This window comes from Limulus polyphemus, unplaced genomic scaffold (assembly GCF_000517525.1).
Source record: "Limulus polyphemus unplaced genomic scaffold, Limulus_polyphemus-2.1.2 Scaffold1667, whole genome shotgun sequence".
Taxonomy (NCBI): domain Eukaryota; kingdom Metazoa; phylum Arthropoda; class Merostomata; order Xiphosura; family Limulidae; genus Limulus; species Limulus polyphemus.
The window spans coordinates 69,184-85,089 of record NW_013667277.1 but is presented as its reverse complement, the minus strand read 5'-3'; the positions used below and the strand labels follow the sequence as shown (position 1 = coordinate 85,089).

Here is a 15,906-nt window from a genome sequence, read left to right as displayed (position 1 = left end):
AGCTTTGCGCGAAATTCAAAAACTAACAAACAAACATATAGTGGGTTGGACATGTTACAAAGAATCATACAAGCGTATTCGATGAGGGGTCTGATGTAAGATTTACAGATGTGTACTATAGTTTAGGGGTTGCACCCTTTTGTATAGTCTTTGATTAATATTTTTACGTATATTACTGATATGGTTAGTTCACGAAACTTTGGAGTTGAATGTTATTCCTAGAAATTTAATACTTTTAGAAAAAAAGAATGTTAGTGTCATAAAGTTTTAATTTAACCCAAACTATTTTTTTCTTTTTACGCTTAAACCATCTGTAAAAGATGATGGCCTAACTCTTTTTTTTTTGTTTATACTACTTTCCACTTGTTGCATCATGCTGTTATGACGTCTAAAGTAGTTTGAACTTTCCGAGCAGCAGTTAGCAGGTTACCTGACGTGCTCCATACAGCTACGTCATCGGCATATAGTGACGCGTGTGTTGAAGGTAACTTAGTGAAAGGTATGTCATTAACAAACAGCATATATAAAAGTGGGCTAATTACTGAGCCTTGGGGTACTCCTGCTTCTAGTTTGAAATAATTGGATAACTCGTTGTTTATTTTTACTTTCGCTATCCTATCGGATAAAAAGCTGGCTGTCCAGCGGAGTATTTTTGCCTGGAAGATTAGTTTTGATAAGTTATAGAGTAGTGCATTGTGCCAGACAGAATCGAAGGCCTATTTAACATCTAAAAATGATCCTACTGCTACATGGTTCCTATTAAAGGCTTGGAATACTGATTCAGTTAATCTAAATTAATGGTCAGCTGTTTGTCTGTTTTGTCTTGATGTATTTTGTATATTAGACAGGATGTTTTCTGATTCTAAATAATAAAGTAATATTTTGGCAATATTTTTTTCAAATAGTCTTCCGATGTTATTTGATAGGAAGTGAAGATCTTCTGATGATTTAGGTATGACTCGGATTATTGCCATTTTCCAGCAAGGAGGATAATATCTGGAGTTAAGAGATAAGTTAAAGATAAGGAAGATTTTTAATTATTAAGTTTCTTATTCCATCTTCTCCTGGGGCACTCTTATTATTCAGTTGTTTAATATTTATTTTTAATTCGGCTAGTGTTATAGGACTCGATGAAAAATAGTGTTGATTGGTTAGTTCAGGTATCGAGGTTTCAGTAAACATGGATTGAAAGGTGTCTTTGTTTATAGAAATGAAATTGCTTATCTCCTAATAATGTTCATTATCAAAGGATAAGAGGTTGGGTGTTGTAAATGAAGATTTTAAGAATTCCGCGAATAAGTTGCTTTTATCTTTGTCGGAGGTGGCATATTTATTATTGTATTTAATGTTATAGGGGTTGTTAATTTTTGTAGTCTGACATATTGACTTAAGTTTTTTCCAAAAAGTTTTTGGTTTATTTTTTGATTGATCGATAGAGATGCAGAAAATTTCCCAGTTACTTTGTTGTAGTTCCTGGAATAATTTTTGATGTTGTTTCTTTCAGCATTAATTAAAGTCTTCATTTGTTTATCTCGAGTTGTGATAAATAATTTCCTTAAGTGGCGTCTGTTACTAATGTGCTTATGTATTTCGGGAGTTAATTTCTAGGATTTGAGATTTTGGATGCGTTTTCTGGAGGACACTATATTGTTAATTGATGTTTTGATGTTTTGCGTTAATTTGTTAGCATACTTATCTAGTGTTTCCTTCTTTGGTGTATGATCTGTAAAGTTTAAGGATTTTTGGGATAGGTGTGCTTTAAATTTGTTCCAGTCAGTGTTTGTGAAATCATGAGTTATTGTGGGTGGTGGGATAATCGTTTGATTCTTGTTTAAAGAAATGGGTAAATGATCTCCGCCGATATGTTCGTTGACTTTGAAGTTTGTAATGTGAGAAGAGATATCGCGTGTAACTATGATCATGTCCAGAATGTCTTGTGTTGCGTCATGGTGTGTGTGCGTGGGTTATCAGCATTAATGCATATCAGGTTATTTATGTTAACGAAATCGTTTAGAATTGTGCCGTTTCTGTTGGTTGTTCTACAAAAAAGTTTGGGTGCTTAGAATTGAGGTCTACTAAAATGATTACTTGTTGATGATTATTAATAATGTTTTGTAAGAGATATACATGCATTGTAGATCAAATATGTAACTCTCCTTAAGCACATACATTCGAGAACATATGATGTTTAAATCATTTTAAATCAACATACATTTTATTATGAGCTAGTTTATGCATTTAATGTGGACATTTAAGGCACATCTAAAACAGTATTTTATTCAGTCTGATGGTTTGACATATCCTGGTGATTAAAATGCTAGAATCACAACCAGAGAGTCTTGGGATCGAAATCTGTAGACGAAAGTGTTCATTCTTTTAACCGTGGTGGCGTATGATGTAACGGTCAATTCCTCTATATATGGTAAAGAGAAACCCAAATGTTGGCGGTTGGAAGTGTTTACTAGCGGTTTTCCCTCTAGTCTGTCACTTCAAAATTAGGAGGGGCTAGCGGAGATAGCTCTTGTATAGCTTTGCGCGAAATTCATCAAACAAACAATTTCCACCTAAGAAAATAAACCAGATACGCAAGAATGTATAGACAGATAAGTAAATAAAATGAAAATAGATATTAAGTTTAAATTACGATAGATTAAAAAAATTCATGGCTTAGAAACGAAGTGGTAGTTTAAAAAAGTTAAATGATGATAAAAAAAAGTCAAAACGGTCGAAAACAAAGTAATCCAAACAAAGTGAGAAATCAGAGTTGGTACGCAACATAATACTCTGTCTTTTCTTTAGCTATAAGTCTGGCTTAAAAATAAATCTTGTTGATCCTTGTAATCATAGAGTACTTAATGGATTCTTGGGGTTGGAAAGTTTACTGGATACTAAGAAGTATCTGCTTCAGTGATTCAGAAGGACTGTTTCTAACGGCTTAAACTTATTGTTATACAGACAGATTCGCGTCTTTGCAGAGATCTCGAAGTAAAAGCTTTTAACTTTGGAACCAAACTGTAAGCCGGAGGAGAGTGTTAGCCGTTTCAAAGTTTCCAGCTTTTTTTAACTATCACACTGAATTTCATTATAAAAATAATAATATTACAAAACTGAATTAGCACTTTTACTGTTAAATTCATTCTAAATGCACAGCCAAAAATGGAATGCATAATAAAAATATTAAACTTTCTTTTAGGATAATTGGAACGAAGCTGAATAAATACGAATTCCATAGAAGAGCAAGCTACAAACATTTAGACATTTAATTTAATTTGAGAGGGCACATTAAAATTGTTTGTAGCTTAGTTGTTCCATATTTTGTTAACACAGATGTTGGTTTAGAAAATGGACAACTTCTGTTAAACATAATAAAATTGCAAGACAAATTTTGGCCAGTTTTAAAAACTCGGTATATCTAAAAACCAAAGAATTGTGTCTCTTGAAAACAAAAAAATCGATTTATCAAATCTATCTATATGGTAATCCTAGCGGTTAGAGTTCTAAGCTTGTAATCTGTGAGTCGCGGTTTCGAATCCCATCACAGAACATGCTCTCCCTTTCAGCCGTGATGGTGTTATAATATGATGGTCAATCCCACTATTCGTTGGTATAAAAGAAGCTAACACTATGGCAGTGGGTGGAGTCTATCTTTTAAAATTAGGTACGGCTAGTGCAGGTAGCCCTCGAATAGCTTTACATGAAATAAACAAAGAAACATATGTTGTGGATGATTCTACTTTTCACTTTTGTAAATAATTTTGAAAGCAATGATTTTACAGTAAAGGGGAACTGACACATAACAAAGTCTGTTGGATGCTGTTTATAGCACTTCTAGTGAAATTCATATAAATCACATTTTAGTTTCTAGTTTCAAAACCGTTTGATGAGTCAAACAAACAATCAGAGTTTACTTTAGCTCAACAATACAATTTACAATCAGTCCCCAAAGAAGTAAAATATATTTATGGGGAGTCCAAGCATAAAAACACCGAGTCACACCAAACAAGCTCGCCCTTTCAGCCGTGGGGGCGTTATAAGTTAACGGTCAATCCCACTAACCGTTGGTAAAATATTAACCCAAGAGTTGGCGGTGGTTGGTGATGACTAGCTGCCTTCCCTCTAGTCCTTCACTGCTAAATTAGGGACGCAGATAGCCCTCGTGTAGCTTTGCACGAAATTCAAACCAAACCAAACTACTGAATTATGAATTTAGTTTCTAGAGTTCTTTGAAAAGTTTTAAAAAAATTAATGGTGTGCAATAAGTCTCTTCAGTTACATCTCAATAAAAAGTACAAGAAGGTTTGATAAACGAGACATATACATGTATTACATATTGTTGAACTTCAACTTGTAGACCTTCTGAAAATTTCGTGTAAGGTAATATGCGTCAGTCTGCAATGTTAATGTCAACGAAGTAGAAGTGTAGGTTGAAAACCATGTATAAAGAACTCCATGTACATATCTTAAATTTTTTGAACATTGTTTAACAACAATATCGAATTACATAAGATAAAGTTATCCTTAAAATATATATAAGTTTAAGATGTAGCTCTTATGGATTACGTTTGTATCTAAACGTAGGTTATGTATATACACACAAATTACGTTTGCTTGAACAAGACTGAGCTCATTCACGTAGGTGTCTAACAACCACTTTTAAATTATGGTAGTTATATTTTTATAATTATTTAGGACGCAATCTATATATATATATATTAAATATCTAAGTGTATATACTGTATTACCAAAGAGAATGGAGTCGTTTCTTCTGTATTTACTATTCAACCTTACAATGCACTGCTGCACTAGATTTTAAAAGTTCTGCATCGTCCACAACCAACTAGTTGGAATTAAGTTATTTTGAGGAATGAAGTTTACGAATATTAAAAGAGGAGTGTTGGATGTAGCATAGATGGTATAAAAATCCAAGGCATTTTAGTTTGCTTATTCACACCCAAGTTCTCTCTCGCTCGTAATGTGCTGAAGAAATGAAACATCATTGAACGTACGAATACGCAATTAAGCTTGGAAGTTTGAAATTAATTATTTACAGATTCTGCGAATTTTGAAACAGGTTGTGAAACAAAACAGCACATTTGTTAACATATTGTAGATCTTTAAGAAAAAATTCAAGATTACATCACAGCTGAATCATTGTACACAGTAAGCTCCATGCTATTGGATTTCAGAACATGTTGCAATTCATGATCGAAGGAAGTTAGGTCTCATTATGCTTTGCGAACATAATTATTGTAAAGAATATTAGAGTACCGTAAAGACGAGCGATGAATTCCTGTTCATTGTTTAACCTGGATCGACGGATCTTGGTTTAAAGGCAACAGAAAGGATTAGGATAACGTTGTGTCATCCTAACAATGATGAGTTTTTGTGTAGTGTTACGATGTGGGCTAATTTCGACTGGTTTGGTTTTGGTCTAATAGTAATTGTTACGCGAGCTATAAATGCCTCATCGTGTTGTAATATTAGGGAAGTGTCAAACCACTTTCGCCACGGTAATACGTCATGCTGTACTGCACGCTGTGAACAACACTAGTTCGAGACAAATAATATATCTGAAATCTGACTAGGTCAACCAAAATCCCTGGATTAAATATAAATAAGACAGATTCCTAAATCTGACTACATTACTGACTGGTGGTAAGAGTTAGTTGAACTGCTTCCTGTTAAAATTGGACCCTATCGGTGAAACATAATACCCTTCTCAGAAGCTATGCTGCTCGAATACTTTAATAACTTAGCGTATGTCTATCCATATTTATATTGTATAGACATGATAACTACGATGTACCTATATATATATATATATCATTTAAATAAATAAAATATATAAATATGGTTTGGGGCTTAACATTTCATTATTATATGTTACGATAACTAAGTTCTATTTTTATACTTAGATTTGTGTGTGAATTTTAATGTAAAGTTGGATAATTAAAAAATAAAACAAAATGCAGTGAGCGAATTGAATTAGGTTATCTGTTAGATGTCATGTTCAATTAATAAAGGATTTCATATAACTCTTTAGTTTTATCTTAGCTGATATTTTTAATAGCTACGTTTATATCTTATATCAGGTATTTTTAAAATTGATTAGATGCTAAGAAAAAGAGCTTGAAAATATTTTCAATGCATTTGTTTATAAGGTAATTTATCTATCTAGTATAGGGATGAGCCACACCAGACACTAAAGTGTGTGCATAATCAAGTCAGTTTATTATGTCCGTGATTTCTAACAAGATAAAGGCCCATCCTTCACGGCATTCTGTTAGTTTGACTTATATATGCTATGATTTAATGACATAGTCCAAAAAAAAAAGGAGCAAGGAAGAAAAAGATATGATTACCGAGATAGGAAGTCGGCCGTTAATTTAATGGAACACTTAATTAAGAAGCACGTTATCTATACGTATCCATCTTCATCACTGGTAATTATGATTTTTACGTGATTTAAAAGTAGTTAGATGGTTATAAATGATACAAATAATTCTGCTGAAAATCGTTCTTAACCGAGCGAACTAGTAAATACACAAAAATGTTATTAAAGCAGTAAAAATTATAGCATGATAATGATAGTAACTTATAAAAATATATTGATTTTAATTTTCACTAATCTGATATGTATTTTAATTCTTAAAAACAATTGTACGTGATCGAGTGCAATGTATGAAACTTTTAAAGTAAAAATTCACGAACCATAAGAAATGTTACACAATGAATAGATGAAGATATCAACACAGTAGTTAATGGTTAACCACTGAACGTAATTGCATATTGGAATACCTATAACTGTTGACTTATTTATGATATGTATTTTATTCTTAAAAACAATTGTACGTGATCGAGTGCAATGTATGAAACTTTTAAAGTAAAAATTCACGAACCATAAGAAATGTTACACAATGAATAGATGAAGATATCAACACAGTACTTAATGGTTAACCACTGAACGTAATTCCATATTGGAATACCTATAATTGTTGACTTATTTATGATTGGGTCATTTGAAGACATAATCTTATAGAATTGTTAAAATAATGTGTGACTAGTGCATCCATAAGATGCTATAATATGTGATAAAATGTTTGATAGCGTAATAACTTGTCCCGATCGAATTTCGTTCTCGACTCAAGATAATAAATTGTAAAAACCAAAGCTGTATATCAGACCAAAGAAAAAAAAAAACGTGTTAACGTACTTATATATCAAACAACTTCTTATCTATATCACAATTGTTCAGACCCAAAAAAAACTTGTTAATGTACTTATGTATCAAACAACTTATTATCTATATGACAATTGTTCAGACCCCAAAAAACGTGTTAATGTACTTATGTATCAAACAACTTCTTATCTATATAACAATTGTTCAGACCCAAAAAACGTGTTAATATACTTATGTATCAAATAACTTCTTATCTATATGACAATTGTTCAGACCCCCAAAAAAGTGTTAATGTAATTATCTATCAAACAACTTCTTATCTATATCACTATTGTTCAGACTAAAAAAAACGTGTTAATGTACTTTTATATCAAACAACTTCTTATCTATATCACTATTGTTCAGATCCAAAAAAAACGTGTTAATGTAATTATCTATCAAACAACTTTTTATCTATATCACTATTGTTCAGATCCCAAAAAAAAACGTGTTAATGTACTTAAATATCAAAAAACCTCTTAGCTATATGACAATTTTTTAATACTGTTTCTTCTTTAAAATAGTCTAGAAATTTTATTAGGTAACATTATGTTAAGGTGATCATTTATAAACCACTGGATCAATATTAGAACCTTTTGTACATTCTGTTTCGCTATTCAGTACAACAGGTTGCAATGACAACTTTTAGAGGTGTCAACAATATTAATTTAATAATGAATAATAATTTTATATTTTAGTCGCTTCCTTATATTTTAATACCGACTCTGTGGTCCTCCGATGAGTCAGCGGTAACTTTAAGGGCTTACAACGCTATGTAACTTTGCACCAAGAAAACAACAGCAGCAACCGACTCTGTGTCTGAAATGAAGGAAATAACCCTTTTATCTAAATTACTATTAAACCAAAAACAGGTAGAAGTTCTGGTAGAAATACAAAAAAAAAAAATGATGATTACACATTTGTTTTGATTTATCAATAATAATAAAAGTTATTGTTCGGGAAAATTAACGTAGTAATGATGATAATATACCACGTTTAAGTGTTCTTAGGTTTAATATATTTTTCGCTTTAAGATTTTTAATTTGGTCACAAAACAGTCTGTAGATATTGGATGTATGCTTTCCAGCTAATACTTATTGTTCTGAACTTATAAGTTCGCTGATGACGCGCGAGACAACTCGAAACTACTTTTTTAGCCCTACTTCCCTTTATTCAATTATTTGTTTTTTTAAATATTATATTTTATTACAATCTTATTCTTGAATAATCAATAAAGGTTTTTGAAAATCAACTTTATAAACCATTAAGATTCTATTTCTCATAAATGCTTGTAAAAATGATTAGAAAACTTTGCTATTTTAAAATGGCTGTATGTATTCACTTGTTATGGCTGTGCCTCTTCCCTTTCTAAATTAAATTTAAGAATTAAAAACAAATGCTTACTAGACCTAGATTGAACCAGTATGTTAAAAAGTTAAACTGAAAAAATAATATCTTAGTCTTTTTTTCTGAAATAAATTAACTATGAAACAAACCATTTTCAGGAGTTGTCTTAGTCACAATGTTTCTTAAAAGTAGCCTTGTTATCTCGCTAGGAGAGGGGAAAAAAAGGTAATTTAATAAAGTATGCGCTCTTCGGATAATAAGGATGTGGGCGATTAGTTATGTCTGGCTTCAAAATTGTCTGTAAAAATTCATGCTTCATTAATCACCATGGAGAAACTAAGTGTTAAGATATTTTTGTTCTCTAAGTATTTTTATCCAAATTCTTAGTTTTTTTTCTTTTTCGGTCTTAGCATAATTTATTACACCAAAGTATTACATCTTTTACGTCAAAAATAAACTTTGCACATATATATACTATTCTAGCTTACAAGTATGTTTATTTCTGTGAAAAATCATCTGACATTACATTTTTCATGTAGCAAACTTTAAAAGTAACTTTATTGAAATTGTCATAATTCGATAGCCTTATAGCAGCATTTTTTAGGCCTAGATGTATAGGATGACTGTTTGTTTGAGAGCGGCAGATATTTGGTACATTCAAAACGCATTTATAGGCTGAGTATTACTGATTTAGTTGTAAATGTTTTTGTATAATAAAGAATTCATGGAATCATGAAATGTTTTCTCAGCCTTAAAGTACACACACAAAGCTTAAGTTTTGGAAATGGACAGGTGAACATTATAACAATACTTTCACCAGGTGTCAGCACTTCTCCCAATGATCAAAACTACTTATGAAAGTAGAAAATATAACTTGTGTCCACATGTCAACATAAATGATGATTTTGTTTTTATTAAACCCAAGCTTATCTTAATGGACTTTCGTAGTTCTAGACAACGATTATTACAACTAATATAGTTTTAGATTATCATAACAAATTAATTTTATCATATATTTATCAAACATCACATATACTCTTTAATATGTTAATTCTTCGAAGTTTCACTGTTAAGCTTTAATAATTACTGTGGTACTACTTATTAACTCCTCACTTGTGTGATTTCCTATATATATGCATTAAAGTACCCTATAAGTTTATAAATAATTATAGATGCAAATATTATAAAAATCTGCCTACTAAATTTAGATGAACTTACCTAACACGAGTTCTGGTGTTTTCATTTCACCATAGCCTTGTTATTGGGTTCTCGAATTTTAGATTTTATTTTTGATAATGTACTAGAATCCTGTAAATCAACTATGTGTGCTTTGTAGAGTACGTTACTTTGGAGAATAACATTTAAAAAGAATTACAGAGGTGAAGACTTCATTCATCTACTGAATCTCTTTTAATAGTCTTAGAAACTATCAAACTAAAGAAATTTAGGTTCGAATCCTATTTTTGTTAGTAGGTCTAAGCTTAATTGTTTTCAGTTATGCAAGATATTACAAAGCTTTACACAATCCATCGATCTTCATCAAAAGCTCATTAATTAATAATACTATCAAAAAGCTTTGATTAACGATAAAAATAATATTCGTTCTTGAAATGATTTTGTTTTAGCTTATCTAACGTTCACAGATATATAATAATATTGCGCTTGATATAATATGTTGTTGGCTACAAATGCCGTTACTGAAGGGAAGTACATTTCTATATGCTAAACTTACTGCAATGCTATTTGGTTATTTTATTGAAACAATAGGCATTAGAATTTAGATGTTTTAGTTTGTGTAGGCAATCTAAATTTAATGGTTTAGCAATGTATAAATTGATAATAAATTGTACCAGAACGGAACAAAAATCATAGTTATTTGGAACAGCAACAATACAGTTTTATAATGCTTTGGCCCAGCCTTACAGCGCTGTAGTTTTCTACTGCTAATTTCACCTACTACTTTCGAGCACACAAGGTCAGAATACAGAAGTTTAACACACGCCATAAAGCAAACACCTAGAACTATGGAGGGCGTGGCAGCTTTATTCACATGAGAAAAGGGAATCGGTATATGCACATCTGGTTGATCGAAAGGTGTCTGTGCGTGGCGTCCTTAAAAAAAAGGATTTCTATTACTATTTAATGCCTTTTGTTTAAAATCTGTCCAGATATAACATCACTGATAGTTATGGAGCCTTTTGTTTAGAATATGTCCAAATAGAACACGACTAATAGGTTTGGAGCCTTCTTTTTTAAAACCTGTCCAGATATAACACGACTTATAGGTTTGTAGCCTTTTGTTTAGAACCTGTCCAGATATAACACGACTTATAGGTTTGGAGCCTATTGTTTAGAATCTGTCCAGATATAACACAACTGATTGTCTGGAGCCTTTTTTCAGAATCTATTCAGATATGACACGACTGATAAGTCTGGAGCCTTTTGTTTAGAATCTATCCAAATGTAACACAACTGATAGGTCTGGAGCCTTTTGTTTAGAATCTGTCCAGATATAACACAACTAATAGGTCTCGAGCCTATTGTTTAGAATCTGTCCAGATATAACACAACTGATAGGTCTGGAGTCTATTGTTTAGAATCTGTCCAGATATAACACAACTGATAGGTCTGGAGCCTATTGTTTAGAATCTGTCCAGATATAACACAACTGATAGGTCTGGAGCCTATTGTTTAGAATCTGTCCAGATATAACACAACTGATAGTCATAGACCGTTAAATTAGCGTATTTTGTACTGAGAAGTCTAATGACATATATTGTTTGACTTGTTTATTTATATGTTATGTAAAAACATATAAAACACATATTTTAAATTCAATTCTACTTGTATCACTTTATACTTTGACTGTTTCTTAGAGATATTCCGTTCGTTGTAAGCAGAGTAGCATAAGAACATTCAACATTTGACTATAAATATATATATTATAGGAAAAAAACATATAAAATACATTCAAGTTTTCAAAAAAATCTGCTTTCGAATGGACAAAACAAAGTACACATATTATTAAGAGAACATCTATTCATGTTAGTTTGTTTATTGTTGAATCTATTTATTTCTTAATTTGTCCTGTTACTACTACTACTAATACTCTTTCAATTTCAACAATGCAAAATTCTACATATAAATCCAACTATGTGTATATAAAAGCTCGTATTATTACATATGTAACGCATGGTACGAATATACACCGCTGACATGTCAACCTTATTAATTTTTAGTCTATCTCCATTAGACTGTGAATTAATAAATTCATTTATTTACATACATTGCAGGGATGTTTAATGACTCCAATGTGATGAAATACCTTATGTAAATTTTACCTTCACTACGATCTTTAGCTTCTTTAAGTCTACAAAGCTATGGTACTACCTAAGTAGTCAAGTATCTTATTAGTATTTTTCAATTCGGCTACTTTTTTATTCTGCATAGACTTGTAGGTATTGTTTGTAGATTAATCTAATGTAGAGTAGTTCAAGTCTGGCTACACAAAATAGAATGTATAAAATTAGGGTATAGACAATAAAACAAAGATGCTGTGTGACAGTATAATTATTTTACATAGCACGCTATTTGATGGAACATACAATTTTCTCATCATATTATGGAACGTATATCATTCATATCATGAAATACAAGTAGAATTTATTTCATGGTTACTCATGGCAGATTAACATAAAAGAACTCCACTGTTGTTTACTATTTCTGATCCGTTATTTCAAAATCTATTATCAAAGACTGTAGTTCGAAATGCTAATTAAATTAACTTTAATTGTTAGGTTTTGTGGTGTTCTGTTCTTTCTGATTTAGTATTGTAACATTAGATGCCTTTTTGTGCTCGAAACTTGTGTAATATTAACGGTGTCTTACATCAGGTGTCATATACTATGTATATACGCGTAGCAACAAATAGTTAACAACGTGAATGCAAACAGGTCTTTTTCACACTTGTATGTATGCGTACAGAAGAATTAAAGATACCAGCAAACTTTAAGGAAAGTGTTAAGACACGCGTCAAATGCTATATAGACGGTTACTATTTACGCGAAACTATGTAGAGGTATCAACAATATTTACATATCCTCTCGACATAGTCGAATATCCTAAAACTAGGAATCAAGAGCATTTACTTACAAAAAAATCGTATCCATCGGGTTAAATGTACTTTGAAAATGACATGTTAACAGAAAGTAAGGACAGGAAACAACGCTTAACTATAAAAAAATATTTTGTTTAAAGATTTATCCAACTGGATAGTACTAACCGATAAAAACCTAAAGAGAAGATTTTTACTCGAGAATAAAAAGAAAGACTAGCAACAGTTGCACATAACGAGGAGCGCGTGTCAAATTAGTTGAGTATCATTAACATTTATAATAAACCACGTAGAATGTTCCATAGGAATCTTACAATAATCTAGGCTTTTGCATCTGGACTGTCAAATATGGATTAATCAACTAGGAATGATTCGGGATGTGTCAAGAAGAAGTAATTTTAATTTTAAAATGAACTGATTTGATACTTCCAGTGATGGCCAAATATGGATCAGTTAGTGGGATGGCCAGTAGGGGTACTGATGGGATTTCTCCAGTTTCCTCTTTCATTGCACGGGGTATATATACAGTCCATGTACTTTCAATCATTATTGGCATACTTAGGACAAAAACTTTGTTTTGAAATACCAGCAATTGTTTGAGGGATCCTTTTTTTCACACATTGTTTATACAGACATATTAAATGAGATGTTTTTAGGTCAAAGGTTACTTATTGCTTTTCGATTAGGAAACGAAATTTGAAAATAAAATGTTACTTAAATAATCAAGACCAGTGGACAAAGATAATTTTATTCTTATATACTTTCAATCTTTATATTGGCACTAACATATTACAGAAGAAACAAACACATTTTTATATTCATAACTGTTAAAAATTTTGTTTCTAAATTTAATCAGTTATTTGAGGGATTTAATATCCATTGATATAAACACCTCATAAGAAGACCTAGGACCAGTGAGTGCTATATTATAAGATATCTAAATATACACGTTATTTCGTTTTTGAATTTTATATGTCAATCAGGGTGTGATCATGCCAAAGAAAGTACGTAAGGGAAGCTTATCAGAACAGATAGGAAAATGCTGTGAGTGCATACATAGCAATAAATCCTAGTGAATGAAACGAAACAATGACCCTTTTCTATAAAATTGATAAATAAATCATATAAGTCATTTGTTAACTTTGATAAACCTCTCGCCCTGCATCACACGGGTGCATCTGCTGGTTCTTTTTTTTTTTTGTCTATTCATATGTTTACATATTGTATTGGATTCCACTGTTCCAGAGATGGTCCGTTACTGGATACAAAAATCAGTGCACTCATGTGTTGTTATATTGTCAGCTTTTATCTCAAAACAGAACAAATAACGTTCATTCTGTGGAATCCTCTTTCACATCATCCTATATCCTTGTTTCATCCGCCCTTCGCCCCTTTATCCTTACAGCTAGGCGGGATCTCCTTCGCGATTTTCTTACTTGAAAGGTTGGTTTCAGGAATCATATAAAAAGAACAAATGTTTGACACTTTACAGGTTCTAGTCAGTTTGAAATATATTTATGTCTATCAAAAAATCCTTTGTATTTTTATATGGAGCCACAAAAATATAAATAGCAGATTCAGGATATAAATTTTGTCTTCTTCCAAGAGGCTTACTAAGTAACAAAATTTGATATTTATTGAATTGTATACATTTTAACATAACATAATATTTGGGACAACATGGGATCTGTTGGTACATCTCGGCTGTTCCATCCTCTAAACTAAATTAAAACCCATATCTTTTCATTTATATACTTATCAAGCTTTTTCTTAAACTCACTTAAATTTACTGCCTCTATAACATCTGAAGGCAACCCATTCCAAAGGCAAACTACCCTGTTAGAAAAATAAAACTTTCTTAGCTGAAGATGACTCTTATCTTGCCAAAATTTATATTTGTGTACCCTAGTCCTATTATTCTCATTGTTAAATATAAAATCCACCACCTCTTCTTCTTTTTTCAAGAGAAAACAGTTTGAGAAATTCCAGCCTCTAGTCAAATGACAACCCTTTCATCCCAGGCACCATTCTAGTAACCTTTCTCTGAACCCTTTTCAACAATTCAATGTCCTACCTAAAATAAATAACTCAAGACTGAACACAATATTCCAAACGTGGCCTAACCAGAGACCTGTACAATGAAAGTATAACCTCTTTCAATATTCAATATTTCTATAGATACAACCTAAAATCCTATTTTTCCTACCACTAGCAACAGCACACTGCTTGTGTGGCTTTAGAGACTGATCGACTATTACACCAGGATCCATTTCCTTCACAACACTATTAAGGTTATTCCCATCCAAATGATACTTATAATTCAAATTATGATAACCCACATGCATTATCTTGCATTTATAATATAATAATAATCCCTGTCGACTCCCACTGGAGCATAGGGCCCCAACAACACCTTGCCGACGGAAGTTGTTGTTGCAGTTATTTTTTAGCAGGTTGGTTTTTACGGGGCGGAGTTGCTAGCGCCGCGCCCAACCCTCCTCCTTTCTCATCCTGGACTTGGGACCAGGCAATGGTGGTGGCATCCCTGCCGGAGTTTATCTTGCATTTATTATAATTAAAACCCATCAGCCATTTATTTGCCCAACTCACTAAATGATCTAAATCCTTTTGTAAATCAGCAGCATCCTCTTTACAGCTAGTAACACCCAAGACCTTAATATCATCTGCAAATGTAAGTAATTTATTGACTATCCCCTCATCTATGTCATTGATGTAAATCAAAAAGAGCAAGGGTCCTAAGACTGAGCCCTGAGGTATCCCGCTTGTGACATTAATCCAGTTTGACTGAACTCTATTTGTAACAACCCTCTTCTTTGTTCTATACAGCCACTGTTCTATCCAATTTACTAACTTATCTCCCACACCTATAGAGCTAATTTTTTACAAGCCTTTTATGTGGCACCTTATCAAATGCTTTCTGAAAATATAGATACACCAAATCTACACCATTACCCTCATCTACATAAGCAGTAACCTTTTCAAAGAATGTTAAAAGATTTTCCCTTAGTTAAACCATTTTGACTATACAATAAAATGCTAAACTTTGCAAAGCATCTTTAAACAGACTTTCCAAAATTTTTCCCACAACTGATGTAAGGCTAATGGGTCTATAATTACTGGGAAAAGTTTTATCACCTCCCTTGAAAAGAGGAGTTACATTAGCTAACTTCCAATCCTCTGGTACCTGCACACTATTCAAGGACTG

General features: G+C 32.0%; 1 protein-coding gene across 2 annotated transcripts in view; it reads right to left on the bottom strand.

Moving 5' to 3' along the window:
- LOC106464496 overlaps window positions 1-15,906 on the bottom strand; it is a 61,822-nt gene that overhangs the window by 33,204 nt on the left and 12,712 nt on the right. The window contains exon 1 of one of the 2 annotated variants that reach the window (XM_022392225.1): window positions 7,944-8,038. The exons of the other annotated variant lie outside the window; for it this stretch is intronic. Coding sequence (XP_022247933.1) covers window position 7,944 — 1 coding nt within the window. The 5' untranslated portion in view covers window positions 7,945-8,038. Of the gene's footprint in view, window positions 1-7,943; window positions 8,039-15,906 lie in introns of those variants that run through there. 2 annotated transcript variants of the gene reach the window in all.